This window comes from Buteo buteo, chromosome 1 (genome assembly GCF_964188355.1).
Source record: "Buteo buteo chromosome 1, bButBut1.hap1.1, whole genome shotgun sequence".
NCBI lineage: Eukaryota > Metazoa > Chordata > Aves > Accipitriformes > Accipitridae > Buteo > Buteo buteo.
In genome coordinates, this window is record NC_134171.1 from 57559070 (window position 1) to 57572978 (window position 13909).

Consider the following 13909-nt stretch of genomic DNA (forward strand, 5'->3'; position numbering starts at 1 on the left):
CCCCGCGGCGCCCCACGGACCCACCCGCTCCCGCGCAGCGCGGGGCGCAAAACGGTGCGCAGCGAGAGGCGAAAGCCGAAAAGGGGACGGGGGACGGAGGGTAAAAGGGGGGGGGGGGGGGGAAACCCCTCCAAAGGCCAAAAAGCGGCAGCAGCCGGAAAAAAAAAGCCCCAGGCGGGGCCGCGGCCCCGCGGTCGGGACGGGGGCGCCCCCGCACCCGCTGCAGGGGGGCGCACGGCGCCGCGCCGCGTGGAGGAGGGGGGACGGGGGGGTGCTGGTGGGGGGGGTGCTGCTGCGCGCGCGGGGCGGTGCGGCGCGCGGGGCGGGCGCCGACGTCAGGGCGCCGCGTGCATATTGATGCGGGGGCCCGGCCGCTTTCGTCAAGGAGCAGAAGGAAGCAAGATGGCGGCCCTGTAGGAGCGGGGAGCGCGGCGCCCGGCTGTGCGTGCTGGATGTCGGCAAGGCTGAGGGACGCGGCAGAGGTCAGAGCGGGTCCCCCGCGTCGGCCGCCTTCCCCACGGCCCCCCGGGGGTGTCGCGGGGCCGCGCCGCGCCGCTGGGTGCCGGCGGGGGGTGGGCGCCGCCGCGGCTCCCCCAACATGGCTGACTGACAGAGGCGGCGGGGGGCGCCGCGGGCCCCCGCCGCCCCCTCCCCGCGGGGCCGGCCCCCAACTTTGCCTCGCCGCCCCTCCCCGCGCCTTTGTCTGCGCGGCGGCGGCGGCGGCGGGGGGGACGGGGACGCGGACGGCGGCGGGAGGCGCCCCGCCGCCTCTGAGCCCCCCCCGCCGCGGGGCTGCCCCGCTCGCCCCTCCGCCGCGCCCCGGGCGGCGCTGCGCCCCGCGGGGACCGGCCTTCACCGCCACCCCCCCCGGCTTCCCGGGCCGCCCCCGCGCAGAGCGCGGCCGGGGGACCGGGGCGGCGGCGGGCCCCGGCTTTGTGCCGCTCCCCGGCCCCGGGCGGACACAAAGGCGGGCGCAGCCCCGGGGAAACGGGGAGGGGGGGGGGGGGGGTGGGTGGGTGGTGGAGCGGCTTGGCTTGCGGAGTTTGGGGCGGGCGGGCAGGAGCGAAACCCGGTCCTGGGGGGCGAGGGAGAAGTGTGTGCGGGTGGGGGGGGGTGCGCTCGTTGCCAGGCCTTCCTTTTTCTGTGCAATCTACACGCGCGTTTTGTCCGCGTTGCTAAATCCTGCCGTCGGGGCTACTTGCACAATGTGGCCACGGGAAGGGGAAAAAAAAAAAAAATTACTTTCTCGTGCATGTTCCCCTAAAATGACGCTTTCGGCGAGGTCGGACTTGTTCCCCGCCAGATGACAGACAAGAGCAACAACCTTACTAGATTTGTAAATCGGACGCGCGGCACTGTATGCTCGCATCGTGGCATTTATTGGCGTTAAATCACCCCCTTGGACACTAGCAGTCACTTTCGTGCCCTTAGTTGAAAGGACGCTTTTCGGGTCGCGGTTTGAACCTTGGAAATTTAGCAGACCCTTTTCTGCTAAGTAATTTTCCTTCTCGGAGAGTGAGGTGAAGGGAGAAGTGATGTGGTCTAGCGTGCTTCCATCGAAATGTTGCAACCAAAGATCTCGTCACAAGATTTGTTTTCCATGATGAGCGGCATGCAAATGTTCAGGCTTTGAGCAGTGATCAGCAGCTCTGAATATCAGTTCAGCATAGTTGTGTTTTTTTTCTTTTTTGAATGTGAAGTTTAAGAGTTTCAGAGATGAGGAGATACTGTCCCTAGTGAAAGCAGGTCAGTGGGTGTTGTTTGTTGGCTAATGAGGCCATTCTATTTGCATGTTAATGGAAGGTTGACTTACTGCAGCAGGGGGTGAGTGTAGTAACATGTATATTCACTTGTGTATCTGCATGTGTATTCCACTATGGCACTTTCTCTGGAGGTTGTAAAGTGCAAAACAGGACGTGGTTGGTTGTCGAAGATATTCAACAGGGAGATGTTAATGGTCAAGAGTAATGTATAAACTCGAGTTAGAGGGGGATCTGACTGAATAAAAATTGGCAAAACCAACACCGTGGTACATGCAGTGTCCTTCTAAGAGACAACCTTGGCGTGGCAGGCTGACTGTAGATTATAAATCATTCCTTCTCTTATCTTTTGGGAGTTAGACAAATTTCCTTAAGTGGTGTGTGATAAACGTATTGGTTCCTTTTACCAGTAGCTACAGAAAATGAGCACGTTTCTCTGAGCCCTTAGGGCTGCTTGCCCCTCAACTACTGTTGCATTTCCCAAAACTTCTTTCGTTCTTGGTGGTTTTTTTCTTTTCCTGGTCACCTCACAATTAATTTCTTGCACTCCTCCAAGTAAAGGTAAGCCTCTGCAGTTTCTATATAGATTACCATTTGTATATCATTGCTAAAGGTCCGTGAGTAGCAATGGTCAGGTAACAGTTTATAATAGACTGTCATACAGAAACACTACTTCTTTCTGCTCCTTCTCTCTCAAACACATGGTACTTCGGTTGCTGCTGTCCTCTGACACTTCAGTTCTCAGCTGCTAAATATGACTTTTTTTCAAAAGACTCAGATAAAACTGGATACAAACACTGATACTGTTTTGCTTCATCTGCATTAAGACAGTTTTATGTATTTCTTTTCCTGCTCCCAAATAATATTATTTCTATTATATTTAAGTCCGTTGTGTCTTGACAACATTGGTAAATCTAGCAAGTCAAGAATTTTTGGTCTGCCAGATCTGCTGCTGTTAACACTTTGAAAGAATGTACACATCTTGGATTTTATCCTGCAGAAAAACAACAATTTGGAACCAATGTAAATAAATCACTGTTGGGCAATATTTTGTCTCTCTTGCTCAGTGTCATGGAAAGCATAGTATGAACCCTGCCAGTGAAGTCAGAAAACATTTAAATCTAGCAACCAGGGTGTAGGGAGGAGCTAAAAAAGAGAGGGCAAAGATGTGAAAAATAACAGTGCTTGGGTGGTAGGACTAAACTGCTGTTGACATGAAATGAAGAACTCAAAAGTCATCTTTCAGTGAAAATAGTTGTTTCACTTTGGGAAGCAACATCAAAAAGCTTTGCGAATGCATCCAGGGAACCTCAGAGAGCGGTTTTGTATTGCCCATTTCAGAACTAATTATTAACAAATCTTCAAAAGAAGAAAAGGTTGAATGGGAGACACTGAGGCTCCCGAATTTGCCGAACTATCACTGCTTGTAGTAAGGCTTTTAATGAGGACTTTGGCATTGTGCTGATTCCTGGCCTTTAGCCAGGGAAACTGGTATTGTTTTGATATAGTGCGCGTGGTCCTAGACTTTGGCATGTCAACATTGTTTAAAGAACAAGAAACGTGTTCCCGCTGAGGAGTTATTATGACGGACAGATTTCCAAGGTCTCTTGTTGGCACTAGTGCTGCACTGGGTAACAGAAATAGGAGGTTGTAAAGGATTTGGTTTCTGCATGCAGAATCGGGAGACCCTGCAGTTGCTGCTGGAACAGGGGCTTCAGCTGCTGGAGTTGGAAGGGACCATTCTCTCTTGCTCCAAGCACTTCAGATGCTGCTGGGACTCCATCTCCCATACAGTTCCTTTAAATACTAGCAACAGCCAGATGGCCCTAAAGAACAAACAAACAAACAAACACTCCACCACCACCACCACCACCCCACCCCACCTCCCCCCCCAAACAACTCACCATGTTTTGGAACAAATCTGCTGCTCACATGTTGAAAAACATGAAGTTTGTGTTGGACTAATGTTACTGACTGTTTGGGATTACAGGGAATGCTTCACTTCTAAGTTACTTGCATGGGCAGTAGAGTGGTTTTCTCAGTGTGGTGCCTAAGCAGTGACTTTAAATCCCTTGCTCCATTTTGTTCTGAGTGGAAGATGTGTCTCGTGTTTCTACAGGAGCCAAATAAGGTTCTTTTTAAAAAATTGTCCATTTTTCAAGGTGGAATTTCAGATGAGCTGTCAAATTTGGCTTGTCACAGAGAGTGAACATTCTACCTCTCTCACTTGACTGCCACACAGTAGCTCTAAGCATGGTAGCAGCATCTGTAAGCCAGCTTCACAACTGGAGCCTGAAAGTGGTAGAACAAAGTTGCCAAGTTTCAAATAGAGTTGGTGGTTATCTTGGAAACTGTGCTGGAGAACACAACCACAAATGATTTTGCCAAATAATATACAGTATTTATTTAGTCCAGCTCTCTGATTGCTGTTAAGGCAGTCAGCCAGCAGCAGTGAGTGTTGTGACATCATTTTGAAAGGCAATGTGCTGGTTCTGAAATGGAGTGGGATGTACTATGATTCATTATTTAAAAAAAAAAAAAAAAAAAAAAAAAGGCTGTAGTCTGAACAGAGATAAAGCATATGACTGCATCATGGCTGAAAGCCAAAAAGGGAATTATATGAATCAGTCACACTTGTAGCATTATTCCGATCCCATACTCCATAAGGCAGTGAATACGTTCTTACTCATTTAATGATATTCTGCAGAAAAACTATCCTTTTGAACACTGAACAAGTAACTAGTAACAAGTTGCCATAGTTCTGGTTGCTACACTTTCAGATCCTCACTGCTTGCATGTTCAATTTGCATAGATCGTCCCAATATCCTAGATAATAAAATGTTACAAATGGAAAGTACCATGAGCAATCATCTTCTCAGTCACCCATTGAAAAGAAGTCACTTCTGCCTTCCCTTAAGGTATACAAGTCTCTTAAAAAGAAATAAAATAAAATAAAAAATCACCCATTTTCCCAAGAATTGCTCAGTGGGTGGAGACAGAGGTGGTGGGGTTAAGGAATAAAATTCTGAACCTCCAGCATCAGCTGGACTAATCCCAAGGACAGCTGATGACCGACCCAAAAAAGTTGTTTGGATTAAAATATTGGGAATATGCCTCACATTACGTAGCAGGGAATAACAGAAGGAAGGTAGAGAAAAACAAGATTTGAGAAATAAGAAGAACAGCTAACTGTTTTTAACTTCTGATGTATCTCACGCTGTTCTTGAACTGAAGAAAAAAAAATGCCCTACCTTATAAAAGGATCAGAAAGAGTGTTCCACTAGTTCATAGTAAAAGACTTGAATCTGGGAGCAATTTAAAGAAAGTTTCTATGCTTTGAAAAACACTTTAACAATTAAAAGCCATAAAGATTTAGATTCCTGTCTATCTTTTCAAGCAGGCTTGTTCATCTCTGTTAAACACCTTCCAGAAAGCTGAATCATCTTAGCAACCTGAACAAAATTTATGCTGTCCTTCAAAAACAAAGTTTTCTGTGGAGGTGTGGATTCCAAATTGGAGTGTTGTTGCCTTGTAGCATACATATGGCAAGAAACCCCAATAGGATTATTCTTACAACTAAATAAAGGCTTGCAGTATTGAGGCTTCAGTTTGACTTAATTCTTGGTGTGTGTGTTTTTTTCCCTCTTATTGAAAAAAAAAAATAAAGGCAGCATTTCTATTGCAGTGTGCAAAGGAATAGGCTTGTTCTATGCTCAAGTTCAGCAAGAAGGGAAAATTCAGCATTTTAATCCTGATCAAGTACAGCATATCTTTTAAGACAGTTTCAAAGAAGTAGCAAAGAAGTGAGCAGGTGAGATAACCAGGAATAGCTAAATAACCAAGTGCCTCTTGGAAGTGTCTTCTGTGGGTACATGGCAGTAGCCTCAGCACTTTCTGATTAATTACTATGATGCAATTTAGACAATGCGAAGTATCTTAATGTGTTCTACAGCATTACATCTAACCTCAAATATATTCCACATGGGTTCCCAGCATATGAATATTGGTTTCACCAGGTGTATGCATGGGGGAGAAGTTTCCAGGTTTAAGTTGAATTTTTTGCAGACGTATAAAGAAGATAATGACTTCTGCATTCTCTACATGAGCTACCTTATCCTTAAACTTACATTTCAGTGACTAAAATTTAAACAACTTCTCTGCTTAATCTCCTTTCTAAATAATGCATAAACACTCCAAGCTTTGTCTTCCAATGTCCTGGCGTGAACTGCTTTAAGTCACATCATGTTGGAAAAGGATTTGGCTCCACTGCAGTAATACCCTAGCTTACCAAGTGGGTAGATGTTTAGGTCAGGATGATGACTCTCCATGTGGTTGCACACACGTGGTTAGAGTGTTTACAAACAGTGTCCCAGCATCCTCGGCAGCTGCCTTGACGCAGACAGTGAGGACAGAGTTCTAGGAATGTCCCTGGTCCTCACGGGTGGTGGAGGAGGGGGAAAGAAATAAAAAGTGCAGAGTTTAAGAAAACATATTGTAGTTTGGGTTTTGGCTGAGCTTTCTGCATCTGTGTTGCATTCTAGATTGTTGGTTCCTTTGTCAGATGCCACTGTTTTTTCCCCCCACTCGAGCGCAATCTGGGCTGTGTCGACGCACTTGCTTGGAACGGACTGACCCCAAGTATGAGACGGGGCTTAAGGGAATTGTTGCAAAGGTTTCGTTTCAAATGATTTGCCTGCCCCCCCTCCCCTTTTAAAAAATTCATAAGGAATTCAATCCTGAAAGCTTTCATGACAAAACAGCTCTTTGCAATACAAGAATCCCACTGTAAATGGTTATATATTTTTTCCTTAATTAGGCATGACTCACTGCTTGTTAGAATACTAGAACAATTCTCTTTTAAAAGAACAAAAAAGAAATCATGAATCGTACTAACTTTATAAGTAAAATCAAATAGCTGAAAGTCTTTATTACTTAATGAGACATGTTGACACAAAGAGGTATTGCTGTTACAAAAGCTAATACCACTGCAAGGCAAGTTTTGGATCTCCATTAGACATAAGAAGCTTGGTGGAGATTTCTGCATTTACTCAACCAAACGAATAATGCCACCAATCTGTTGTTTAAAAAAAAAAAAAGGAGGAGGAAGAGGTGGTGGCAATTATTGGGGTTGTCTGGCCAAGATGGTTTCAGGAAGCACAGATGAAAATACTTCGTAGCTGGTCAGAAGCACCCAAGTGACAATGTGTTTCGTACCCTCCCCTGTGGACCTAAACCAAAGCTGTCAGACAGGTTCTGGTTTCCCAGGATACTTGAAGCCTATGCCCTGTGTGTACTGTGGGACCTTATTAGCAGAGGTTCTGCTCCTCATCCAGAAACATTATTTTCCAGTCCCATGCACATTTTTCAGACTTTCTCATGCAGTTTTGCAGCAAGCGCTTGGGATGGTGTGCAAAGCACATTGCTTGCTTTACAAAATGAATGCTAAGAACTAGTTTTTCCTTGTTCGGAGGAAGCAGTTGGTACAAGTGTCTCTTCTATATTCTGCGTTTGTCTAGATGAGTCATGGTATTCACCATCATCCAACAGAATATGAAGGCCAGTACGCAGATCTTGTTATACGTGACTTCTGCTGTTAGTTGTATGTACACATTGGTTGCTTCCATTTTATGTTAATGTCGATTACAATCACTGTATTTTTGTTATTACACTCCAGTGGTTTCTTTCTCGCCTTTCTTCTCATTTGCAAGACAATTATTTGGGTCACGTCCAGAACCTGCTTCTGTTTCACTAAGCTCTTCACCTCCTTTCGTTTTCTTCTCTGACTTCTTTTTGACTTGAAGTTCCTATTACTCTTGCAGCAGCTGGGTAGCAGAAGGTAGCAAGCAAGAATAAAGAATATATGACAGAATATGTGACAAAGGCATTTCTGAGTTTGCACTGACTATTTGTTCCTTCTCTTGCCACTTTTAATGCTGTTAAAGAGATCAAGGGTAAACATTAACCCCCGGCCTGATGCTGACAGGAGAGTTTTGCCCTCAACTGGAGTGTCTTTTAATAACTTTCCATATTTGTCCCTTAGCATGAGAGACAACAACTGTTCGTGCAGCACTCACCCCCATTTCATGCCCCTGATACTTTTTTTCATCTTTGTTTAATCTGTTTGTTCTTTCCGTGCTACTTCACTTGTGTTTGAAGTCACATACTTTGAAGTTATACAATTTTTGTACTTGCCAAAGGACACAAAACTCTTTCAGCTCTTATGTAAGCAAAAAAGAGAAAAGAATGATTGCATATTTCCTCTTGTCTGCAAGTAGCATTACTGTCCTGCTTACGGTAAAATGAGGAAAATGAATTGTTGTAGTAAAGCAGGAGTTGCTTGCCTTCCCCCAAAGTTACTAAAGTTCACAGAAGTGAGATGTTTCCTTGAAGCTTAAAGTGCATGTATAGCTTAATAAAAGGAATGCAATTTATGCCTGAAAGAGAACATATGAAAGCTGGAAATACATTGGACTCGCCTCTCCCTAGGATTTGGAGAAGTGGGGGTGCGTCTTTGTGTATATATTACAGACCTTAACATATTTTCTTTTCAAATGACCAACTTTTTGTTCCCACTGCACTCCTTCGCTTGTTTGTCTTTTTGCTTTCAAGTTTGTCTGCCCCAAAAGGTCTGATGTATGTGTACATGTCACATACCCAGCAGCAAGTGAAAATACTGACCAAATAGGGAAAGGCACTTTTGATGTTTATAAACATGAAAAATGCACAAAAAAGAAAAATACAGCCTTTTAGTTCTCTGTTGTTTCTGTAGTGTTCTCCATATCTTCCACAGAACATTTGTTCTCTTTAAATAAGTTTGGACCTGTAATTTTCTGCTTCCCTGTAATCCTTAATGCAGAGAAGAAGCTTTTGTAGGTGTGAGAAAGTAGTAGGAAAAATAAGAAATGTGCTGATCTATTTTCTTTCGCTCTGTTGCTACGTGTAGTGCCTAAGAAGTGAAAGACCAGGTAGGAAAACACAGATTTCTATGTATTTTTCCACTCTGCCTATGTTGTGCAGTTGACAATACGTTAGGTATAGCTGGCTTTTTTTTTCCCCAGTGCTGTCAGCTGACTTGTGATCCTGCAAACTGGTGGCAGCCCTTGCCATTTTCACAAAGCCCTATTCATTTTCCTTCCTCTCAGAGCTGTAACAAGTCTGCCTATGTAGAGACACTAGCAAGAGTGAGGCATCTAGTCAGTCACATACTTTGTAGCAACCGAAAAAAAGAAAAGTAGTTTTGGGGGTGTTTTTTCTTCTTTGAGCAGGGAGGGAGAGGAAATGGATGGAAAGACTTAGAGGCAGGTATAGAAGCTAAAACCTAATTTTTACTTTAAAAAAAAAAAACCCAACTTTTCAAAGCAGTTGCAAGTTAACATGTTTTTTGCTATAAAATATAAACTCTAGCTGATGGATTGGAGAGAAGTTTTGCCTCTGGAAGTGTGAGTCTGTAACTACCTACTGAATAGCTGCTTTTTGTGGAAACAACTGCTACTAGCTGGTTGGAGATATTTTGTTGGACAAGCTGGAGCATGAGTCTAATTCAGGATGGCAACGCTGATGCTTCTAAATATAAGGAGAGTGGATAGAGTGAAATTAATTATTGCACGTTAGGAGGCACCTCATATCCCAGCCACGAAACAGAATCCCACTGTGCTTGGGGCTGTGCAAACATAAGCCATTTTGTTCCCTTTTGCTATTTAATTCAGTAAAGGAGACAGTGAAAAGGGGTCTGGCAGCACACAAGGGGCCAGAGTGTTAGTAACTCTTGTTTATAACGCAAAGCAGAGGCAGGCAGCTCCCTTCCAAAAAAATAAATATTTGCAGTAAATAAAGCAAAGCTGCTATTGCTACCTGCTCTGTCTGTGTGTCTCTGTGTGTGTGTGTGTGCGTGTGCGCGTTAAGAGGAGTTTCTAACCAGCATTGCTGCAGTCTTTTCCTTAGGGTGCTTATATGAATAAGCAGGCAAAACATGCAAAGAGTAAGAGAAAGGGTACAAAATTAATAAGCAACAACTGAGAGCCAAAGCACACACAGATCACGCAATGTGGTACAAACCCTGCTGGAGCCATTCATTTCAGTGCCTTTTTTTTTTTTAACCCTAAAAGACATACAGGAAAGCTGTGGTATAGCTGGGAACTGAACCCATATCTCCTAAGCCCCAGTGCTTTACCCATGATACCCTCCTTCCTGCTCATTCAGAGGTTTACAGATAGTTTTCTCTGCTTACTAAGATAACAGAAGTATCAATTTTAAGAAACAGAAACTAGACTCAGAAACAAGTAGCTTTTCACTTTTTTTCAGAAGTTGGTTTTCAGTAGCATTTTCTGTTGATTGACAACATATTCTTCTTTTTTTTTTTTTTTCTGCACAAGCCTTTGGACCTTTAAACCAGCAGTGCTCATCCAAAACAACCAGCAAATTAAATACTGTTGTTTATCTCCTCAGGGAAGAGGACGGCTTTTTGTGCACTGCTTTGACTGCAGCACTGTTGAAACCCTCCGCTCCAAGTGAGAAAGGGTGCAGGAAAGGATGTTATCTCAGTTTTACTGGCACTGCAGATGTCTCCGTGTACCTCCAAACAAATAAGCAAAATCTCACAATGAGATAATTATAATTAAAATAGTATGTTGTGTCAGTTAATTGCAGTGTGTGAAACAGAGTTGTGTAATGTCATTTCAATAAGTAGGTACTCCAATAACTCCTATTAACCTTTAATACCCTTGATCCTCCCCTTCATTCAGGCAAGATTTCCCACAGTCTGCAAACTGTTCCCGTACATCAGCTCCAACCTACCACGCTGCTCCCATTTTGATCTGTTTTATCAATTAAAGGTTTGTCTGGATTCATGAACCCTCATGCTGACATCATACTTGGTAGCAGACCTCAAAGGGGAAAAACAAAAAAACCAAAACCCAAACCAACTTTAATTTGTTGTCAGAAATCTCTTTGCTGAGGATGGGATGCACAAACCTGTGCAGGCGACACAACCTTAGCAGCATTCATAGCTTTCTGTGCAACAGTCAGCTGTTATTTCCTAGACCTGAATTGTAGACGGTAAATTTTAATGTCTCTCTCCGGTCTTTGGGAGTTCCTTTGCTGGGGGTAGTCATAGCTCAGCCTGCCTGGTTTGGTACATAGTGCATTTAACCGAGAGCCTACCCTAAGTAACTTCAGCACATTCACAGACTCGTGATACAATCCATGATGAAATGCATTTGGAAATAAAATCTGATGGGTAATTTAGCTCATGCAGCGTCTCTGGATGCTGACAGAGGCAGTTGACCATGAAGGACAGATGGATTTTTCTCTGCCATGTTTAGAGATCTGATAGCGCTGCAAACTGCTGTGGAAAACGATGGAGCGGGAGCATTCGGGCTTGCTTCCCCCAGTTGCTCCTCTCCCCATGGCAGTTTGGAGGTTCGGCCGGCCGAGTTCCCACGTGGCTCGCGTGCACGTGGCCGTGCTGTTTACAAACACCCTGCCGGGCTTCCCCAAGGCGAGAGGATGCCACGCTGCGGGGCCGAGCTCCCCTCGCACAGCTTGTGAGAGCCCCTGTTTTTCACCCGTGTTTCTGGCTGCTCGTAGCAGTCGTGGCCAAAGGCAGGGCTGCGACGGGCTGGCGGAGTCTGCCAGCTCGTTCGGGTTTGCTCATTTCACATTTAAGCAATATTCAGGCCAAGGGTTTAGAGCAAGGTCGTCCATGGTGAGTCAAAAATAGAAACTTTATTGCTCGATAGAATAGTAGCTCTGGAGAGCGCTAGCTAGACATACACACAACAGCAAGGAAGGTATTTTTCTGCTTTCCAGAGACGCTGTTAGGGAATTGGGTAACATTTACAGTAGGGCAGGATTTCAGAAAGCCTGTGGAAATGAATGGGCACGTTTTTTTAATTTCCCGCTAACAAACCAGGACCACTTTTTCTCCAGGTTTAAGAGACGGGTCTCAACGAAACACAAGTAGCTTGGACCAGCTAGTATTTGAAACCACAGCTGCATTATCACTGGGAGAAGACTGCCTTGGTTTGCTTTGTTTTAGCAGGCCATTGGCATACAGCAAGGAGCTTTGAACAGCTGTGTGTTGCTCCATTAAATGGCCTCCCATAGCTGAGGCACAAAAAGACAAAGCATGCTTCTTTCCAGCCACTCAGCTAAAATTGTATTGACTTACTTTTTGCTGCTCTCCTCACGAGTTCAGAGTTCAAGGACTCATATATCTACTGTACCTTGAGTTCAGATAACAAGATATAACTACATGGAGGGAAACAAACAGAAAAGTTCGTGTTCTTCAAAGACAAGCATTTTTCTGTACTTGTTCCCCTGTTTTGTTTTGGGGTGTGCACTATTTATTTTTTCCCTGTTGTTTTACTCTCCCTCCCGGTGCCCCCTCCCGCTTACCCTCTGCTGTACGCACACCCTCTTCCAGCCGCCTCTCTGGCTTGCCTGTCCAAGAAGTGCAGACTCAGCAGGGACTGGTAACACTTTAACTCTTTGTCCTATTCTCAGCTTTCCCAGCAAAGGTCAAAGCAAATGAGACTTACAGCTGCGCTTGAAACAGAACTGGTATAGGAGGGAGGGATGGTGACCACAGACTGTTCCCCTCTCCCACTTGTTTTTTTTTTTCCTTGAGGCATATAAAGTGCGTGGCCAGGGTGAGATGAAACTTTCCATAGGCTTTGGGTGGCTGTATCTGCTAGTTTCTTGTTAAGAGGAAATGAAAGACTTGTGACTTTTGTTTGTACTGGCCATATCTAGCTTTGTGCAACCTCTACCGATAAACAGAAATAATTTAGGAGTTACTTCCTCAAACGCCCGAAACGTGGTCTTAATTTCATCAGTGCAAAGCCAGCAAAAAGCTATTACAGACACGAAGTCTCGGTTATCTGTCTTTGAAGTCATTTTGGAAACTTTGGCAACGTGCCCTTATACAATTCTTTTTCCTAATAGCCATAGTTTTGCATTGTGTTGTGGGACCACGCTGGTTCCAATTTCAGTGACTTAGGGCAGAAATGAGGGTTTTATTTTTTTGAGAAAAATTCAGCGCTGTCATTTGCTTACGGCTGAGAGAAAGAACCGGCCTCGACGCCGTCAACATTAGCACACATCCATGTGTGCCACGTACAGGAAAAAGGTTCCCTTTTGCCCTTCAAATAACCTGCCACAGCATTTCATGGGGCTGTGAGGGGTGCGCGCCAGCGAGAGAGTTGGTGCTAGTTGGCTTAGTGACATCGACGCTGGCGCCAAGGTTTACCTTCGCCGCTTGGCACTCCAGGTCATGCTGGTGTCTCGCCACGTGCTTACGCGCACATGGCAGCAGTGTTTACAAACATGACCCCAGAACTCTTACGGGCAGTTATGAAAGAGCCAGCGAATGCCGCATCCCGCGCGCAAGGGTGACCTAGATTGCCAGTGCTGGAAGTGAATAGTGAGGCGCTCGTACCGAACACAGGCTCCGAGAGCACATCAGACGTTGGAGGCAGATGATTTTGCTCCCAAACTGTTTTGAAATATCATTGCCACCATGAGAGTTTTCCACCGTAAACTAAAAATAGCTACTATTAACTAGCAGGAGCAGTGGGTAAGTGATTCAGCAACTCAGGGATAGAAGTGACTGTTCTTCGGCACCATAAGGCTGTTTCTGTGTTGAACTGACTCAGAAAGTACACAAAATTTTCAAAGCAGGAAGGAACTGCAAAGCTGGCTTACTTTGGCTAAAAGAAAAGAACACTGCATGATCGTGTGGTTCCTGATTGACAGTTCCTTTTTTATTCCTTTACTAACACTTGCACTTGGGCACTAATGAATGCTTTGTAGTCAGGTTGTGACCATCCATTTAGGAAAAAGATGCCTTAGCAGTTTCAAATGACACACCTCCATCTACAAAACATTAATACCACTGTACAGCTGACTTGTTTTTTTGACATGGGCCTTAAGAGAAAAAATGCATAGCTCAAACACCCCTTTAGCAAACCAGGCATTGTATGCTCAACTGTCAAATGTCCACATTCTGTCTTCATATATATATTTTTTTTAAAAATCACTTTTGGACACAGTAGATGTCTACTTCAAAAAAAAAAAAAATGAAGTGTCCCTTCCTTACCTTTGAAGTTCTTCAAAGAAGTTTGTATTGTACACCAAATTACTCTAAAGCA

At 44.8% G+C, this 13909-nt stretch overlaps 1 protein-coding gene and 1 long non-coding RNA gene across 2 annotated transcripts in view; one reads left to right on the forward strand and one right to left on the reverse strand.

The window, feature by feature from the left end:
• Positions 1 to 385: 385 nt before the first annotated feature.
• Positions 386 to 13909, forward strand: part of TET2 (tet methylcytosine dioxygenase 2) — a 75220-nt gene continuing 61696 nt past the window's right edge. Inside the window, exon 1 of the mRNA XM_075032306.1 lies at positions 386 to 482. Coding sequence (XP_074888407.1) covers positions 453 to 482 — 30 coding nt within the window. The 5' untranslated portion in view covers positions 386 to 452. The remainder of the gene's footprint in view (positions 483 to 13909) is intronic.
• LOC142032929 (uncharacterized) lies at positions 5838 to 12264 on the reverse strand. The gene is made up of 3 exons (XR_012651037.1): positions 12156 to 12264; positions 11929 to 12008; positions 5838 to 7582 (listed from the first exon to the last, which is right to left on the reverse strand). It is a non-coding gene; the product is annotated as an uncharacterized LOC142032929 (long non-coding RNA).